The sequence below is a fragment of the Gorilla gorilla genome, chromosome 1 (assembly GCF_029281585.2).
Source record: "Gorilla gorilla gorilla isolate KB3781 chromosome 1, NHGRI_mGorGor1-v2.1_pri, whole genome shotgun sequence".
Lineage (NCBI taxonomy): Eukaryota > Metazoa > Chordata > Mammalia > Primates > Hominidae > Gorilla > Gorilla gorilla.
The window spans coordinates 26615982-26630627 of record NC_073224.2 but is presented as its reverse complement, the minus strand read 5'-3'; the positions used below and the strand labels follow the sequence as shown (position 1 = coordinate 26630627).

At 38.4% G+C, this 14646-nt stretch overlaps 1 protein-coding gene across 3 annotated transcripts in view; it reads right to left on the bottom strand.

Annotated features, from left to right (window-relative positions):
- The window catches only part of RYR2 (ryanodine receptor 2), a 790171-nt gene that overhangs the window by 39489 nt on the left and 736036 nt on the right, over nucleotides 1-14646 (bottom strand). For all 3 annotated transcript variants that reach the window (XM_063708024.1, XM_063708025.1, XM_063708026.1), the window contains 7 exons: nucleotides 13453-13534; nucleotides 10141-11438; nucleotides 9079-9146; nucleotides 6916-7063; nucleotides 3706-3792; nucleotides 2898-3116; nucleotides 1256-1386 (listed from right to left, as the gene is read on the bottom strand). In XM_063708024.1, the coding sequence (XP_063564094.1) occupies nucleotides 1256-1386; nucleotides 2898-3116; nucleotides 3706-3792; nucleotides 6916-7063; nucleotides 9079-9146; nucleotides 10141-11438; nucleotides 13453-13534 (2033 nt within the window). The remainder of the gene's footprint in view (nucleotides 1-1255; nucleotides 1387-2897; nucleotides 3117-3705; nucleotides 3793-6915; nucleotides 7064-9078; nucleotides 9147-10140; nucleotides 11439-13452; nucleotides 13535-14646) is intronic.

Sequence of the window (14646 nt, the reverse complement as noted above, 5' to 3'; positions counted from 1 at the left end):
TTATTTTTAATGACAAATAATAACATATCCTTTGGGATATATGGCATACTTAAAATAATATGTAAACATATATCCTGCCACGTAAACTTACAATGAATTTGGCTAACATCACATAATTTCCTGCATCATAGGTATTTGAATATTATTTTAAATATTAACATATAAATATATACAAAAGATTATAAGCTGATACTTTAATGGAGAAGAATATGAGCATATTTATTAGGTAGCATTGTTATATTTATTTGTTTATAACATATCAGTACATAGACCTGTTTATCAATTGCCTTTAAAAATTAAAGTATCTAGAAACCTGTCATTGTTTTTCCCATGAAGAAAAAAATCTCCTTCCCACCACTTATCCTCACAGTAACTTCGAGCATAGCAGCAAAGCACAACTCTAGCATCTTCACTAATACATAGAGTTTACCTAAAGGGACTGACTTGCTTAGAAATTAGTATTAATGGTAGAATTGCTAAACAAAACATTTAGCATTTAGGATAAACATGTATCACGTACAAATAATCTCCATTTGACAACCCGGAACCCATTAGCAAATAACTTTTTAATTAGCAAAACTAATCACAATTTTAAAAATATTTCACTCGAATAGTAAATATAAACTACAACTATTGCACTAATTCTTTTTACAGAGAAAAATTATACTTTTGTGATGCATTTATACTCAGAACAGCAGCTAGTAGTTTGGGTCTTGATCTCACAGGGCTAAATGTTTATTGGATAGAAAAAGCATTTGTTTTCTGTCTTACATTTTACACCGTGTCCTAATATTTAGTTAGTTTCATGCTAGGGTGCTTGATGGTACTGAAAGTTGATAACTCAGATATATTCAAGGTGTAAAATTCAATGTATTTTCCTTTAATGCTACAACTTTTTTGTTAATGAATAATTTTTGCCTCCTCCGCTTTTGGATGAGATAACCCTGCCTGCAGGTCATGCACTTCCTGCTACACACATCCCTGAACGCTGAGTAATGGATGTGAAGTTCCATCAGTGCTGTGGAAATGAACTCTAAGCCATTTTTAATTAAGGAATTCAGAACTCAGAGGGCAAAAATTGAGGACATCCACCATTAAGAGTTGGACAGCACTGAGTCTTTAGATTTTTCTTGGCTGAATATATAACTATTATTCACCTCTGCTAAACTTTTGACAAATCTGCAGGAACTCCAACCAAATATTTTCATGTCTGAAATTTTTGAGTGCAGAAAGTCTCATATAATTATTTACTCACTGTGTGTTGATTACGAGTCTATCCCACTGGCCTTTAATATCATCTTCTGAAGGCTGTTCTGTAATATAAAGTCCATCAAATTCCAATTTCCGTGCCACTTCCTTTTCTCGCTTAAAAATAACCAATGGGACCTACACAGGAAAAATAAATATGTTAAAATTAGTTTAGATTTACTGGCATATCTTGTGGTCACTATCTTTACAAAACAGCTTTTGGAAAGAAATATTTCCTGTGTACTTCTAGGAAGGTAAAAATGGAATGAAAATGAATCAGCTATATTCAAGCAGGAAGAAGCATCTAGAAGGTTTTGGAAAAACAGAAGATAGAATAGATATTACATATATGCATATGTTTTTAAACACATAGGGTCTTATAGATAATTACACTAATGAAATCATTTTTAAACTTCAAAGATGAAAAGATGATTATGCAAAATCATTTTGTTTACATATATCTATCTCTCAACATGAATGAATGAAATAAAATTTAGCAATTGCAGCAATGTTCCCAAATGCATGCTACTAAAGTGCAGTTTTATTTGAGAAACCTCTTTAATAATTTCATGCTCAGCATCACCACATACTATTTTGAGATAAATTTTAATTTCGACATCAGCAAAAATCTGTCAGTTTGTCAAAATATTTCCAGAACATAATGATTCTCTAGAACATAATGATTCTCTTTTTACATGGACAGACTTTACACAAGGCACAGATAGCAGATAGACACAGATATTCTGGAAATATGCACTCCCATAAAACAGAATAAACTGGAGGAAAGGAGTTCCTGAATAACCCTTTACATTCTAGTCTTTTACTCTGAGCCCTGGTTTTTCAAACATCTTCTGCAAGATTTACAACCAGAGGCAGAGGACAGTGAAAGTGAAATAAAGGCATTACAGTAAAAAAGCACTTTGCTGGGAAAAGATAAAGAAGTTTGGACAGGTAATGGGCAGCCCTGAGCACTCAGAGAGATTATCTTGGGTTCTATTCATCAAATTATATTGTTCCCTTGGCAGGCCTCTAGGGATAAAGCTGCATTATTTTCTGGGTGAAGTGTGACAAATCATGAGGCATTTCTGCCAAGAATAGCAGTAGATACTTCTCTCATAATAAAACAATAAAATGACTCCTCAGATTGACACAATATATTTCTATAAGTCTTAATACACCAAGTATCACTGCATTACCATGAGACATAGTGGGTGGGTGAGCTCACTTCTGTAGGGCCAAGTTATAGGCAAAATTCTCTATGTGAATAATTATCAGTACATGAAAGAAAGCTACTTTAAGACAGCTCATGGCCATAGCCCCTTCCCAGGGCAGACTAGTCAATGTAGACATAAAAAGGCCAGGCCCCAATGCCCCAGGCCAGGACAGCCCTGAAGGGGCATCCCAGCTTTGGAGACGGCACCTGCTGTGTCTACAGTAGCCCAGCTTTCCCCTCTGTCCCATCCTTCCTCCATTTGCCCCATGCATGTTGATTCATGGAGCATTCCCTCAGAAACTTTGTGCACAAAATTTCCAGCTCAGAATCTCCTTCCCCAGAAGTCCAGCCTGCAAAACACACACACACACACACATACACACAAACACACACACACAGACACACACACAGGTACCTTGGTGCCTTACTATCTTACTTTCAAGCAGTAGTATCCAATGATGCAGAAGAAAGAAATGACCGTGTGCAGAATAGCTAAGATACGCAACGTGGGCTCCATGTAGCCGCTGCTCTCCTCTAGTACATAGTGAACTGCAATGATTCTATGGGAGCTGCTGTCCAGGCTTGTCACTTTGGCATTTTCACTTGAACTTCTCGTGGGGAGCTCCTTTCCTTCAACCACAGAAGAAGTGGAGACCTGATTCAAAGCATTTAAAGTAGAGTCAGTTTGCTGCATCTAAGATACCATTGCAAGCAAAAGACAAAAGAAATATAGCCTTTTCAGCAAATAGTTGGATGTGAAGTCACTGCATAATGAAAGGACTAATAGCAAAGGCTAAAAACGATAGCTTTTCAAAAACCAAAGGCAAGTAATGAACATACTTTTAAAATTCATTCTTATTCAACCAAAAATTCTGAGGATTCCAATGCATGCTAAAAAATTAGATGGCTAAGCTCTCTTCTCAATTACAAAAGAATGTAATATAATATGGTATGCCACACCCAGACATAGTCACAAGTAAGATATTCAGCTAAATTAGGCTGGGAATACTGTGGGGAAGCCCTCTGCTAAATCAAATGCCCTTCAGTTGAGGCATTTCTCACTTCTCAGGAACAAATCTATCTTGCCTTCCTAGATAACAGTGATATCAGTGCCTAGGCATCAGTATTTCATAATAGGTTTAGACATGTTCACTAACAGTAGTAGATATGTTCATCGTGAAATCTTTACATTCATTTCTATTTGTAGTTTTATACCAGTAATTAAAACAGTGAGATGTACGTACCTTATAAAAGAGCAAGATGAAATTGATAGCAAATGCGACAAATAAGGCTAACATTCTCATGTTGTAAAAGTTGCGAGCAAAATAGTTCTGAGGGTGAAAAACATTATGAAAAGGTCACTGAATCAACAGGCTTGAAACCTGCAGACAACTTAAATAAAGCATTCATTCATTTACCCCAAACAATTGATTGCAAGCCTACTGTTTCAAGCACCATTCTTGGTGCTGCAGACCTAACAGTGAGGGAGAACATTTCTGCCACCATGGAGGAGATAAAGAATAAAAAGGCATACCCACAAGTGAAAAACATAATTTCAGAGAATGTTAAATGCTAAGAAGAAAACTACATCAGGTTAGGAGCTTAGGGAATAGGGGTGCTATTTTAGATGGTGTTGGTCTGGGAAGGTTTATCTCAGGAGGTAAGCTTTGAACAGAGAGGCCTGAATGCACAAGCGGGGAGCAAGTCATACAAATATTTGGGGAAAGAGTGTGTCAAAGAGAGGAGCAACAAGGGCAGAGGCCCTGAGTTAGGAGTGATGTTGGTGTGTTTGAGAAATAGAAGGAAACACAGAAGAAGGGAGACTGATGTGTGGGGGTGGCAGGGGGATGTGATCAGACAGGTGAGCAGGGGGCAGGGTTTTGTAGGCTTCTGATAAAAGGTTTTCTTGTCTTTGACAGTGTGGTGGTTCAGTTTACAACCTCTGAGGCCTCATTGCCTGGATTTGAAGCTTGCCTCCCTCCATTTCCTAGTGTGGGATATGGACAAATGACTTAATCTTTTCTGTAGCATCGCTCTGCTCATCTGCATGCGAAGTGGGGATAACAAAAGACCTTAACTCTTAAGTGTGCTTTGAAGATGAAATGAGTTAATATAGCAAAAGTTCGTTATTAATATAATTATTATGTTATCTATAATAAATGTAATATTCTAGTATAATTATTATTTTATTCTAGGTGGGATGGGAAGCTATCAGAGGATTTCAGGAGGGCTTGGTGCAGCTGGATTATGATTTGGAAGGCCCACTCCAGCTACTATGTGAAAACTGATAGCAGTGGAACAACAGTGAAAGCAAGAGGACCAGTTAGAAAGTTAGTACAAGACGTCAGGCAGAGGTGAGGTTCATGGTGGTGGATTGGACTTAATGGTACCTGTGGAGATGGCAAGAACTGGGCAGACTCGATGTATTTGGAACAACTGAGAAGAATTATCATTGGGTTGTATTTAAGGTGGGAAAGACAGGGTTCAAAGATGATACCTTCTGAGTTTGGGAGCCTGAGCAACTAAGTGAACAGCTGGTACAATTTATTGGGCTGGGAAAAAAATAAAGCCTAGAGAAGTGGGTTTAAAGTAATAGGTTATGGTGGACATTAAGCATTTGTTTTAATATTAAGTGGGAGATGTCAATATAATTTAAGTGGATATGTCAGGGGATTTACCATAATAAAGCTACATCAAAATGTAACACCTCAGAATGATACTCCCCTCTGTGTACACACCCCATCTCTGTTCGTGTCATTTCCCCACACAGGACCCCATCTTTACTGCCAGAGCTTATTAGAACAAGGCTGTCCACCACACCCAGACTGGGTCAGTTTCACTGGTTCTCCTTGGAAGGTGGATCTGGGTCACAGAGGCTGAGTTAGCTAGCCTGAGCTCTCACTTAGGGGAAAAGGGGCCTTTGTTAGATGGATGTGGCCATGATTGGTCATGTGCATGCAAATCGGTGAGCCGAGAAAGATAGCAAAGAGATGCGGGAAAAGGGAGGAGCTGTGCAGAGACAACAGAACATGTGAACCCTGACACAGTGAAAGCTGGAAGCAAAATCTCAACTACTTGGTTTACACAACTGTAGTTAAACACATTCTTCAGGAACCCACTGGGGTATTGCAGTGCCCATTCAACCTTTAAACCACCTATAATAGAACTATACCTGCAGCCATGGAAGCCATTATGGCATACCAAATTAAGAATTATTCAGAGTTATCTAGGAAACATTTCTGTTCAGTGAACTCTGTATTAAACAATATAGGGAAAATACAAGATGGTTTAGGAAATGTAGTTACAACAAAATTAAAATATATTTGCATAAAATATATAATACATAAACATGTTTAAAGATAAGCATTTAGAATATATAATTACTGAGGACAGTCCACTTTCCTTATAGGTGAAATTCTATAGTTCATTGAGGTTCTGAGTTGTCAATTTTTGATTTCTCAAGGGCTAAAAAACACTAAATATGACTCTGCTGTTCAAATGGCTTTCTTACGAGGGTTGTTGTTCTTAAATTCCAGGTCTAACATCACTGGTCAGTACCTCTTGTAGGTGGATTCTACATGCTTATCCCCTATCCTTTTCCTCCCTTATAAAAATTATAAAAATTTATAAAAATTATGCATATATACACACATAATTATAAAAATTATACATATATACAAATATGTTTAATTTTTATAAAGGAGGAAAAGAATAGGAGATAAGCATGGAGGAAAAGGATAGGAGACACACATATATGTGTATATATGTGACATTACACATGCATGTTAATAAAAGCCTTTCAAACAATATTTTTAAGAATTTCAAGATAACTATGAATAGACAGAGAGAGCTATACCTTTTGTTTTCCAAATATGAATGTGTGCTTTACTAATTAGGGGAACACCTCTGTAAAATGTACAGGACACTATATAAAGAACTGTAATCCCTCTCTTAAAGAACAATTTTGAATAGACCTTCTTATTATCAATGGAAAGTGGCTCAATTAGCTAATATTTTTATACCTGGATTTTTAAGTAAAACGGTGATGTTATAGAAATACTGACTAATCTAGTTCTGGAACATTTTTGAATTACTTGTGTCCTAGAAGGCACATCTTGCTTTAAAATCTGTTGCAGGTCCTTAGAATATGTTTATTCACTTGTCCTAATGTCTTTGTGGGCAGACACTGGGAGCACTGTCCTGGCAGGAACCAAATGAAAGGGTTTCAGGGAGTGTGAACATGAGTAGAGGTTATGGGTTTGACAGTAGGGAGTGGTGGGCCAGAGACATTCACTATAAAAGATAAACACACTACAATGAGCAAATCAAACATGTGCTGGACTAACCTGGTTCCCTAATTGCCACTCAGGGAGAGGTCAGCAAACATTTACTGAGCCTAAATTATTATGGTATTGCACTATATCAGTAACAATATTCATTCTAAAACATCTTACTAGAAGTTTCTGTTGATATGCTATGATTTTCTTCCAGAATGCTGACTCTGGCACTTCTGGTTCTCCGTATCTGTGTGTGTGAAGCTGCCTCAACTTTTGTTTGCCCTTGTCTTCCTTGGCTTTCTCTTCTTTTTCTCCATCTTCTCCCCTATGAAAACAAACGAACAAAACATAAGCTCTCCAGAAACTAAAGAACTAAACGGGTGTTGTGGAAAATCACCCAAGTGAACAAATATTTTAGACCATCATATTACTTTTGAAAACTAATTTCTTTTCCGGTGAATGATAGTATTCTGAATTTTAGAATCAGGGGTGGGATTTTCTGTTGATCACAGTCCCCTGTAGATGGGTAATTCTGTGAAGTTGAAATACAGAGGACATTTTATAGGCTTGAAGAATCTTTATGCATAGCAGATTCCTTCCAATTCTGCAATAAAACATTTAAAAAAATGAAGAATGATTTTGCTATGACTGTCCAACATACCCTATTTTTAAATTATAATTTCAATGCTATTTTTTTTTTTTTGAGATGGAGTCTCGCTCTGTCACCCAGGCTGGAATGCAGGGGCGCCATCTCAGCTCACTGCAACCTCCAGCTCCCGGGTTCAAGTGATTCTCCTGCCTCAGTCTTCCAAGTAGCTGGGATTATAGGCATGTGACACCATGCCCAGCTAACTTTTTTTTATATTTTTAGTAGAGATGAGGTTTCACCATGTTGGCCAGGCTGGTCTTGAACTCCTGACCTTATGATCCGCCCGCCTCGGCCTCCCAAAGTGCTGGGATTACAGGTATGAGCCACCAGGCCCAGCCTATAATTTTAATGCACAATTTTTAACATTTTCCATTAAGATTTAAAATCAGAGGCCTACACACTTAATTGTTCACATGTATAAAGTGTATCATTATACTCATACTTTGACATATATTAATTGTAATTAATTTTATTAAATAAAATATATTAAGTGAATTATAGTAATGATATATTAATTCCAACAATAATGGAATTAGAAGAATTGACATTTGATATCCTTTAGGTGCAAAATATCAGTCCTTCATTAAAATAAAGTGAAGTCATATGTATTAATACATAAACCAGAAATATTAATATATATAAGCTATACTTAATCTTAACTTATATGAGGTATATGTTAGTTAAAGAATTGCCATTGAAATGCCTGTCTTGCTGTTATTTGTGTCTACTTTTTATGTGGCCATTTTTACAACTGACCCAATAGTGTGAGATCTATGACAATGAATAGTGCTGACTACAAAAACATAACGATGAAAACAGACCAAAGAAAATAACAGAATAGAGGAGAAAATTTCAATGCTATGGGAGAATAGTGGCACTACAGGCACCTAAAAGCTTCCTTTCTTTCTTCCCCCAACTTTTCAAATGTGCGTATAAAATTCTATAAATGTGGAGAAAGATGTAGGCTTCGATTACTTAGAGAAACCTGATGTTATGAGGGAGTTATGCATTTTCATCGCCTCATATCCAGCTCTTTTTTATTGCTGCGTTGATACCAGGAGTGTTGGTGAAAATGAAGGTTCCCAGGCCCCACAACAGACCTGCTGAGGCAGGATCTATGGCTTGGGGCCCAGGAATGTTTGTTTTAACCAACTCTCCTGGGGATTTTTATGCATGTGGCCCTGGGTCTATGGCTTAAGGCCCAGGAATGTTTGTTTTAACCAACTCTCTTGGGGATTTTTATGCATGTGGCCCTGGGTCTATAGTTTAAGGAGCACCACTCCACAGGATTCTATGAAAGTGCATTTGGAATGTTTGTTTCCTCCCTTCTTGGAAAGAACAGAAATACATGAGTGATTTTTAAAGACAGAATTGTGGCCCTGAGTCCTCTTACAAACAGCATTCCATGCAATCACTGGAGTCTTTCCTGCTGAGAGGGAATCACACAAATGGAGGTCCCCATGGAATGAGAGGAAAAGACTAGACTGGCAGCCCTGGGGGCGTCTACAGTGATCCCTGCCCATGGCCTGAGGTCCTTGCTGTCAGAGCCTCTCTACGGAGATGGCACAATTAGTTCTGAGGCTCCTTGACAATATGAGATTCTCCCTTGCAGCTCCCAAAGACAGAGTACAAGAAAAAGAGATGTAATGACAAACTGAAACGAAGGAGAAGTATATGCAAACTATACATACTCGGCTTTTTCAGGTTCAGATTTGGTTTCTTCTTTTTCTTCCTTTTCTTCTTCTTTTGCCTTCTGTTCCTTGAATGAGTCAATGGGGAAAAGAAAACCAGGATTACCCATCACCTTTGAATGAATTGAGGGAGCCATGTGACCATGTGTCAAACCATAACCTATATAAGATACCCTCTTGCTTATACCACGATAAAAGCGCCATGTGTTTTTCATTTTACAGGGCCAAACATCTCCCGCTTCTTCTGCACACTGACCTACTGCACCAGCAGTAGGGACAAACTTTCTGGACTCCTTTTCACTCTCTTTTCTCATTTCAGAAATATCCTTCTTTATCTTAAGCACCTACTAAAATCTTACTCATCCTTCAATGCCAATTTAAGTCCTACCTCTTCATTCTTATCTAACTACTTTAAACCATACCGGCATTGCCATTTTCTCAACATAAGCAACCCCTACTGCCCTGCCTATACTATTTCACAGTTAACCCTTTTCTAGTTTCTTCATGTGTGTTAGTTTTATCTCTGGAATAAACTTTTTAAGGTAATTTGAAGGCAGTGACCCCATCTTACCTTTGAATTCCCTATGATACCCAGTGGTGTCAGACACTTGGAAAATATGCCATATTCATGGATGGAATGATGGCTCTATGGACTGATGACTACAAAGAACATACAATGAAAACAGGCTAAAGAAAATCACAGAACAGAGGAGAAAATTTCAATGCTCTGTGAGAATAATGCCACTTACAGGTATCTAAAAGTTTTTCTTTCTTTTCCCAACTTTTCAAATGTGCATATAAAATTATATAAAAGTGGAGAAAGATGTAGGCTACAGTTAGGGTGGGTACTGAAGCTTACACCTTAATAGTTTAAGATAATTTAATAATTCATAAGGACTCTTAAAAACACTAACTTTGTCTACCAAAAAGCATTTATCTTTGGAAATTCAAGTCACATAGGTAACACCGTTCTGGCACTAGCATGAAACCTGGTCTAATGATCATTTATTATACCCACCTGAAGTCCAGAGAGAATGCTGCTGTGACTTAGAGATAAATTACCTGAAATTTTTCCTGTACCTCAGGCATGGGGACTGGGTTGCTCATGAGGTCACTGAGCCCAGCATTTGGATTATGAGGAATTAGTTTGTACTGTCCTCCTTCTCTCTTCAGATCCAGGCCAAAGATGTCCGAAAGAAGGTCACTTTCCTCTGTCAGCTCCTTTAAGTCGGTCAGATCCTCGGAGGGCAGGGCGGCTTCCAGGGGTTTCCTCTCTCCCTCCTCCCCATCTCCTCTAACCTCATCCTGAGTGGGGTCTGGCATGTTGGCTAACAGTTCTGCAACTTTGATCTTTTTAGCACCTTCGACGAGGCTTCCCCCAAGCAGCAGGCTGCAAATGATGCGGAAAAAGCCTCTGAAAACGCTGGCCACGAAGTGCAAGAGGGTCATGAAAATACTCCAGTAGGATGAAAAGAAGGCCGTGACCATGTCCTTCACGGTCATCTTTTTTACTTTTTTCATCTGCTTCTTCAGGCTCTTCAGACTGAGCATTCGCATAAGGGTCAAGATATTGTACCTGAGCGCAAACAGGGCCGACTTGACCGTCAGAATGGAGAAGAAAGCCATCCTCGGCCCCTGCTCTTCCGGCCTCTCCTTCTCGCTTTCTTCCTTATTCGCTGACCTCTCGTTCAAATCCGACTCCGAGATCTGAGCCGCCAGCTGCATTTCAAAGATGGTGTCCTCGCAGAAGTTCACAAAGAGTTCCATCTTCTCTTTCTCTCCTCCTTCGTTGACCACATCAAATATGAACTGTCTTTTGGACTCCTTGACCTGGGGCTTCTCCCACTGGGTTCGGCTGGACTCACTGATTTCAAAATAGACTCTCTCGATGCGTTTGGCGCTTCCCATGATTTCGATGCGGCCCAGAAAGGGCTGGAAATAATTCAGGACGCTCTCTGCTAATTCCAGAAAAGTCTGAAGTCGGGTATCGTTGGGCATGTGCTCAGAGAGGTTTGTCAGAAGGACGGCGACATTGAAGCCGATGTCCTTCGCAGGTTCGTGGAAGCGTTTGACGAACTCTTCGTAGTCGAGGGTTTCATTCTCATCCGTCTCCGCACAAGACAAAAGAAATTCCGTTTCTGACTGCGTGTAGTGCTTATGACTCTCCATCGCTTTGTGGAAGTCCCTCTTGGAAATGACTCCCTTGCCATCGGGGTCATATTCTTTAAAAGTATCAGACGACGTCAAATCCTTTAGTTTTAAGAACATGTCAAAAAATTTGAGAATCATCTCCACATTGTTGGAAGATTCCACAAGCATATCCACCATCTGTTTGCCAATCGTTCCATTAACAACATTACCTGGTGGTAAAGCAGTTGCATTTGTTTAAAATAAACTGTAACAAAATCAATGATCATACAGAAAATAACAATATAGATCTTTAATAACATCTGAATCAAGGATATGTCCCTGTTTATCTCTCACTCTATAAAAAGATAATTATTTATAAACTATAGTTTAAAAAATGATTACACAAACATGCATAACCCTATTTACAGAGTAATTAAACTGACACACATAAAATATTTCAACAAAAGTTGACATTTTTCCCCTCAATCAAAGAAGCAACGTTTTAGATAAAGAAAATGAGCCAAAGAGCCAGAAACTAAAATCGTTTCATATTAATAATAAAAATAAACATTTGCTCAGCCCTTTAGAGTTGAAAAATCACTATCATAGACAATATCTGATTTAACGTTCATATGTAAGGCAGGTACTTTTTGTTAACCCTAATTTTACCGATGAGGAAATTGAAGTTCAACAAGACTAAATTAATGGTCCTATTGTGACTTAATTATTAAAGGTTAGTGCCAGGTCTTCAGACCAGATCCTGTGAGCAAACTGTATGCTTTTTCTGATTCATAATGAAAAGCACCTTTCTACATTTCTTCATGAGTCAGTGTGTATAGTTGTTAGAAAATGGCAGATTCCTGAACTACAGGATCACAGAATGCTTTTATTCATTGAACAGAACGTGCTATATAACATAAAGACAGGCAGGAGAAGAAAGGTCGCTGGTCAGAGGTCCACAGAGTCAGTCGGAGAAGCAGTAAGCACCGTGGTGTTAAGAGTGTGGGATCTGGAGCCACATTGTTGGGTTTGAATCCGGGCTTAATGTGCTCAGCAACCTGGGCAGATTTCTTAGCCTCTCTGTACCTCAGTTTCCTCATTTGCAAACTTGAGATAATATTACCATTGAACTCATAAACTTGTTACTAGGATTAAATAAGTACTTAATTCAGTATCTGGCACGTTATGAGGCTGGTTTCAAGTCACTGCTGTGGTTGCTGCTACTGCAGTTATTATTGTTGCTGTTAGTATTTAACCCAAAATTGGAATCGGGGCCATGCATGGAAAAATGGATCCTGTGTTTAAAGGGTATAAAGTGGCTACTGTTGCTGCCAACTAAGGGCTTTAAGCAGATGCTGCCACTTCAAAGTCCTAGCACGAGGCGTGACAGCTGCCTCAGTTAACTGAAGTGGAGTTACGCCATGTATGGCAGACGCAGAGAGAAAATAGGAAGAAGTTAAGAAAAAGTGATAGGCACCGTAATACCAAACATTTCTTAGTTGTTTTGGTTGTATTTATAGGATTCCACTGAATTCTCATATCAATCTATCATTTCTATTTTGCCGAGGAGGAAACTGAAAAAATGGAGATGTAGCTTGTCCAAGGGTCATACCTCCCAGAGGTAAGGAAGCCAGGATTTAAACTCTGGCGGTGGATTTGGAGCCCAAGCTCTTAACTGCTACATTTCCTGCCTGCTACGGGGGGGGGGGGGGGGAAGCAATAACAAAATAAGCTGGGAAGAAAAAAAGAGAAAATTAAAACTGAGGCTGTGGTGGGGAGAACAAGACTACCACTGCCAGCTGCCCTGGGCGACAGAGGCTTTCCCAGCAGTGCCACGGCTTTAAGAACCCAAAGGAGTGACTCTGTGGTCTTTTCAAAGCAGCAGCTTACACAGCTGACGGTTACCCAAATGTCCGAAACCCCCACTGATTATGGACAAACACACTAACAAATAAAATATTCTTTATAGACTGGAGAGCTTACTTTTTAGGATATCACTATGAAATGAAAAGTGTTGTTATAAAGTACTACTATTTTCATTTTGTAGATATGTAAACAGATATGCAGGATCTCCCTTTAAAAAAAAACTAATGTGAGAAAAAGAATAATAAGCCAGCAAGAAATCCAAGGCATCTATCATATCTGAGTGCTATTTTATTCTATGCTACACTCTGATTCCATAAGCCCATGCTGATCCTTTAAATAAAATAATAAAGAGAATTTAAAAGTATAAATCAAAACTACCTTCTAACATGGACAGCAACATGACCACCATATCCTTCTGCAGATCCATTAATTCTTTTAATAGCTCAATTTGACTGGAATCCTGAAAATATGAACATTGCATTTGAGATAATACAAGAAAACTATGCAGCAAGAACATCATACTTATTCTCACAAAAAGGATACTGCTCTGGCAATAAATAGTAACCACTTGAAGCATTATGGAACTAAAGGAGGGCCAAATAATAAAAATAGTTATACTTTACAATTAAAAAGTATTACTGATTTCAACTCATGTTCTTTAAAGTATTTGTAGGCCGGGCGCAGTGGCTCATGCCTGTAATCCTAGCACTTCTTTGGGAGGCCGAGGCGCACAGATCACCTGAGCTCAGGAGTTTGAGACCAGGCTGGGCAACATGGCAAAACCCCGTCTCTACTAAAAATACAAAAATTTAGCTGGGCATGGTAGTACACACTTGTAGTCTCAGCTACTCAGGAGGCTGAGGCACAAGAATTGCTTGAGCCTGGGAGGCGGAGGTTGCAGTGAGCAGAGATCACGCCACTGCACTCCAGCCCAGGTGACAGAGCAAGACTGGATCTCAGAGAAAAATAATTTGTACCGACAATGAACATATATAGCAATAATATGAAAGAACCATAACAGTGGAATATTCTCCAATGCCAAGCAAGACTCAAGACCTTCTGCACATTTGACATCTATCTATCTTTTATTTGAAAAGCCTGCATTTTTTTCTTCTAACTTTCTAACTTCTTCTAGGTGCTATTATGTAAAAATCAACTTCATATAGAAGAAATATAGGCATATAAGCACGTAGAAGATAAACTTATAAATGCATTTGTTAGATAAATTAACCAAAAACCTACACAGGTATTACCTATTAGTACAACATTGTACTAATATTATACAATGTATCTTATTTATTTACCAATTTGATTAAGCTTTCCAGTATTACTCTGGTTAAAATTTTGTTTTTGCTTTTGATTTTTTACCATAAAGAAACATTCTTTTTCAAAGACATATTGTGTCTAAACATCACTACGCTTAGCTATAGTCCCTGGAAATACGGATCATACTTACATCTGCACAACTTTACATCTCATCCATTTTTTAAACTATTCTTTAAAAAATTTGTACAAGGCATTTTATTCAGATTTTGGTACATATGAAGCTATACGGTGTTGGGAGGATGAGAC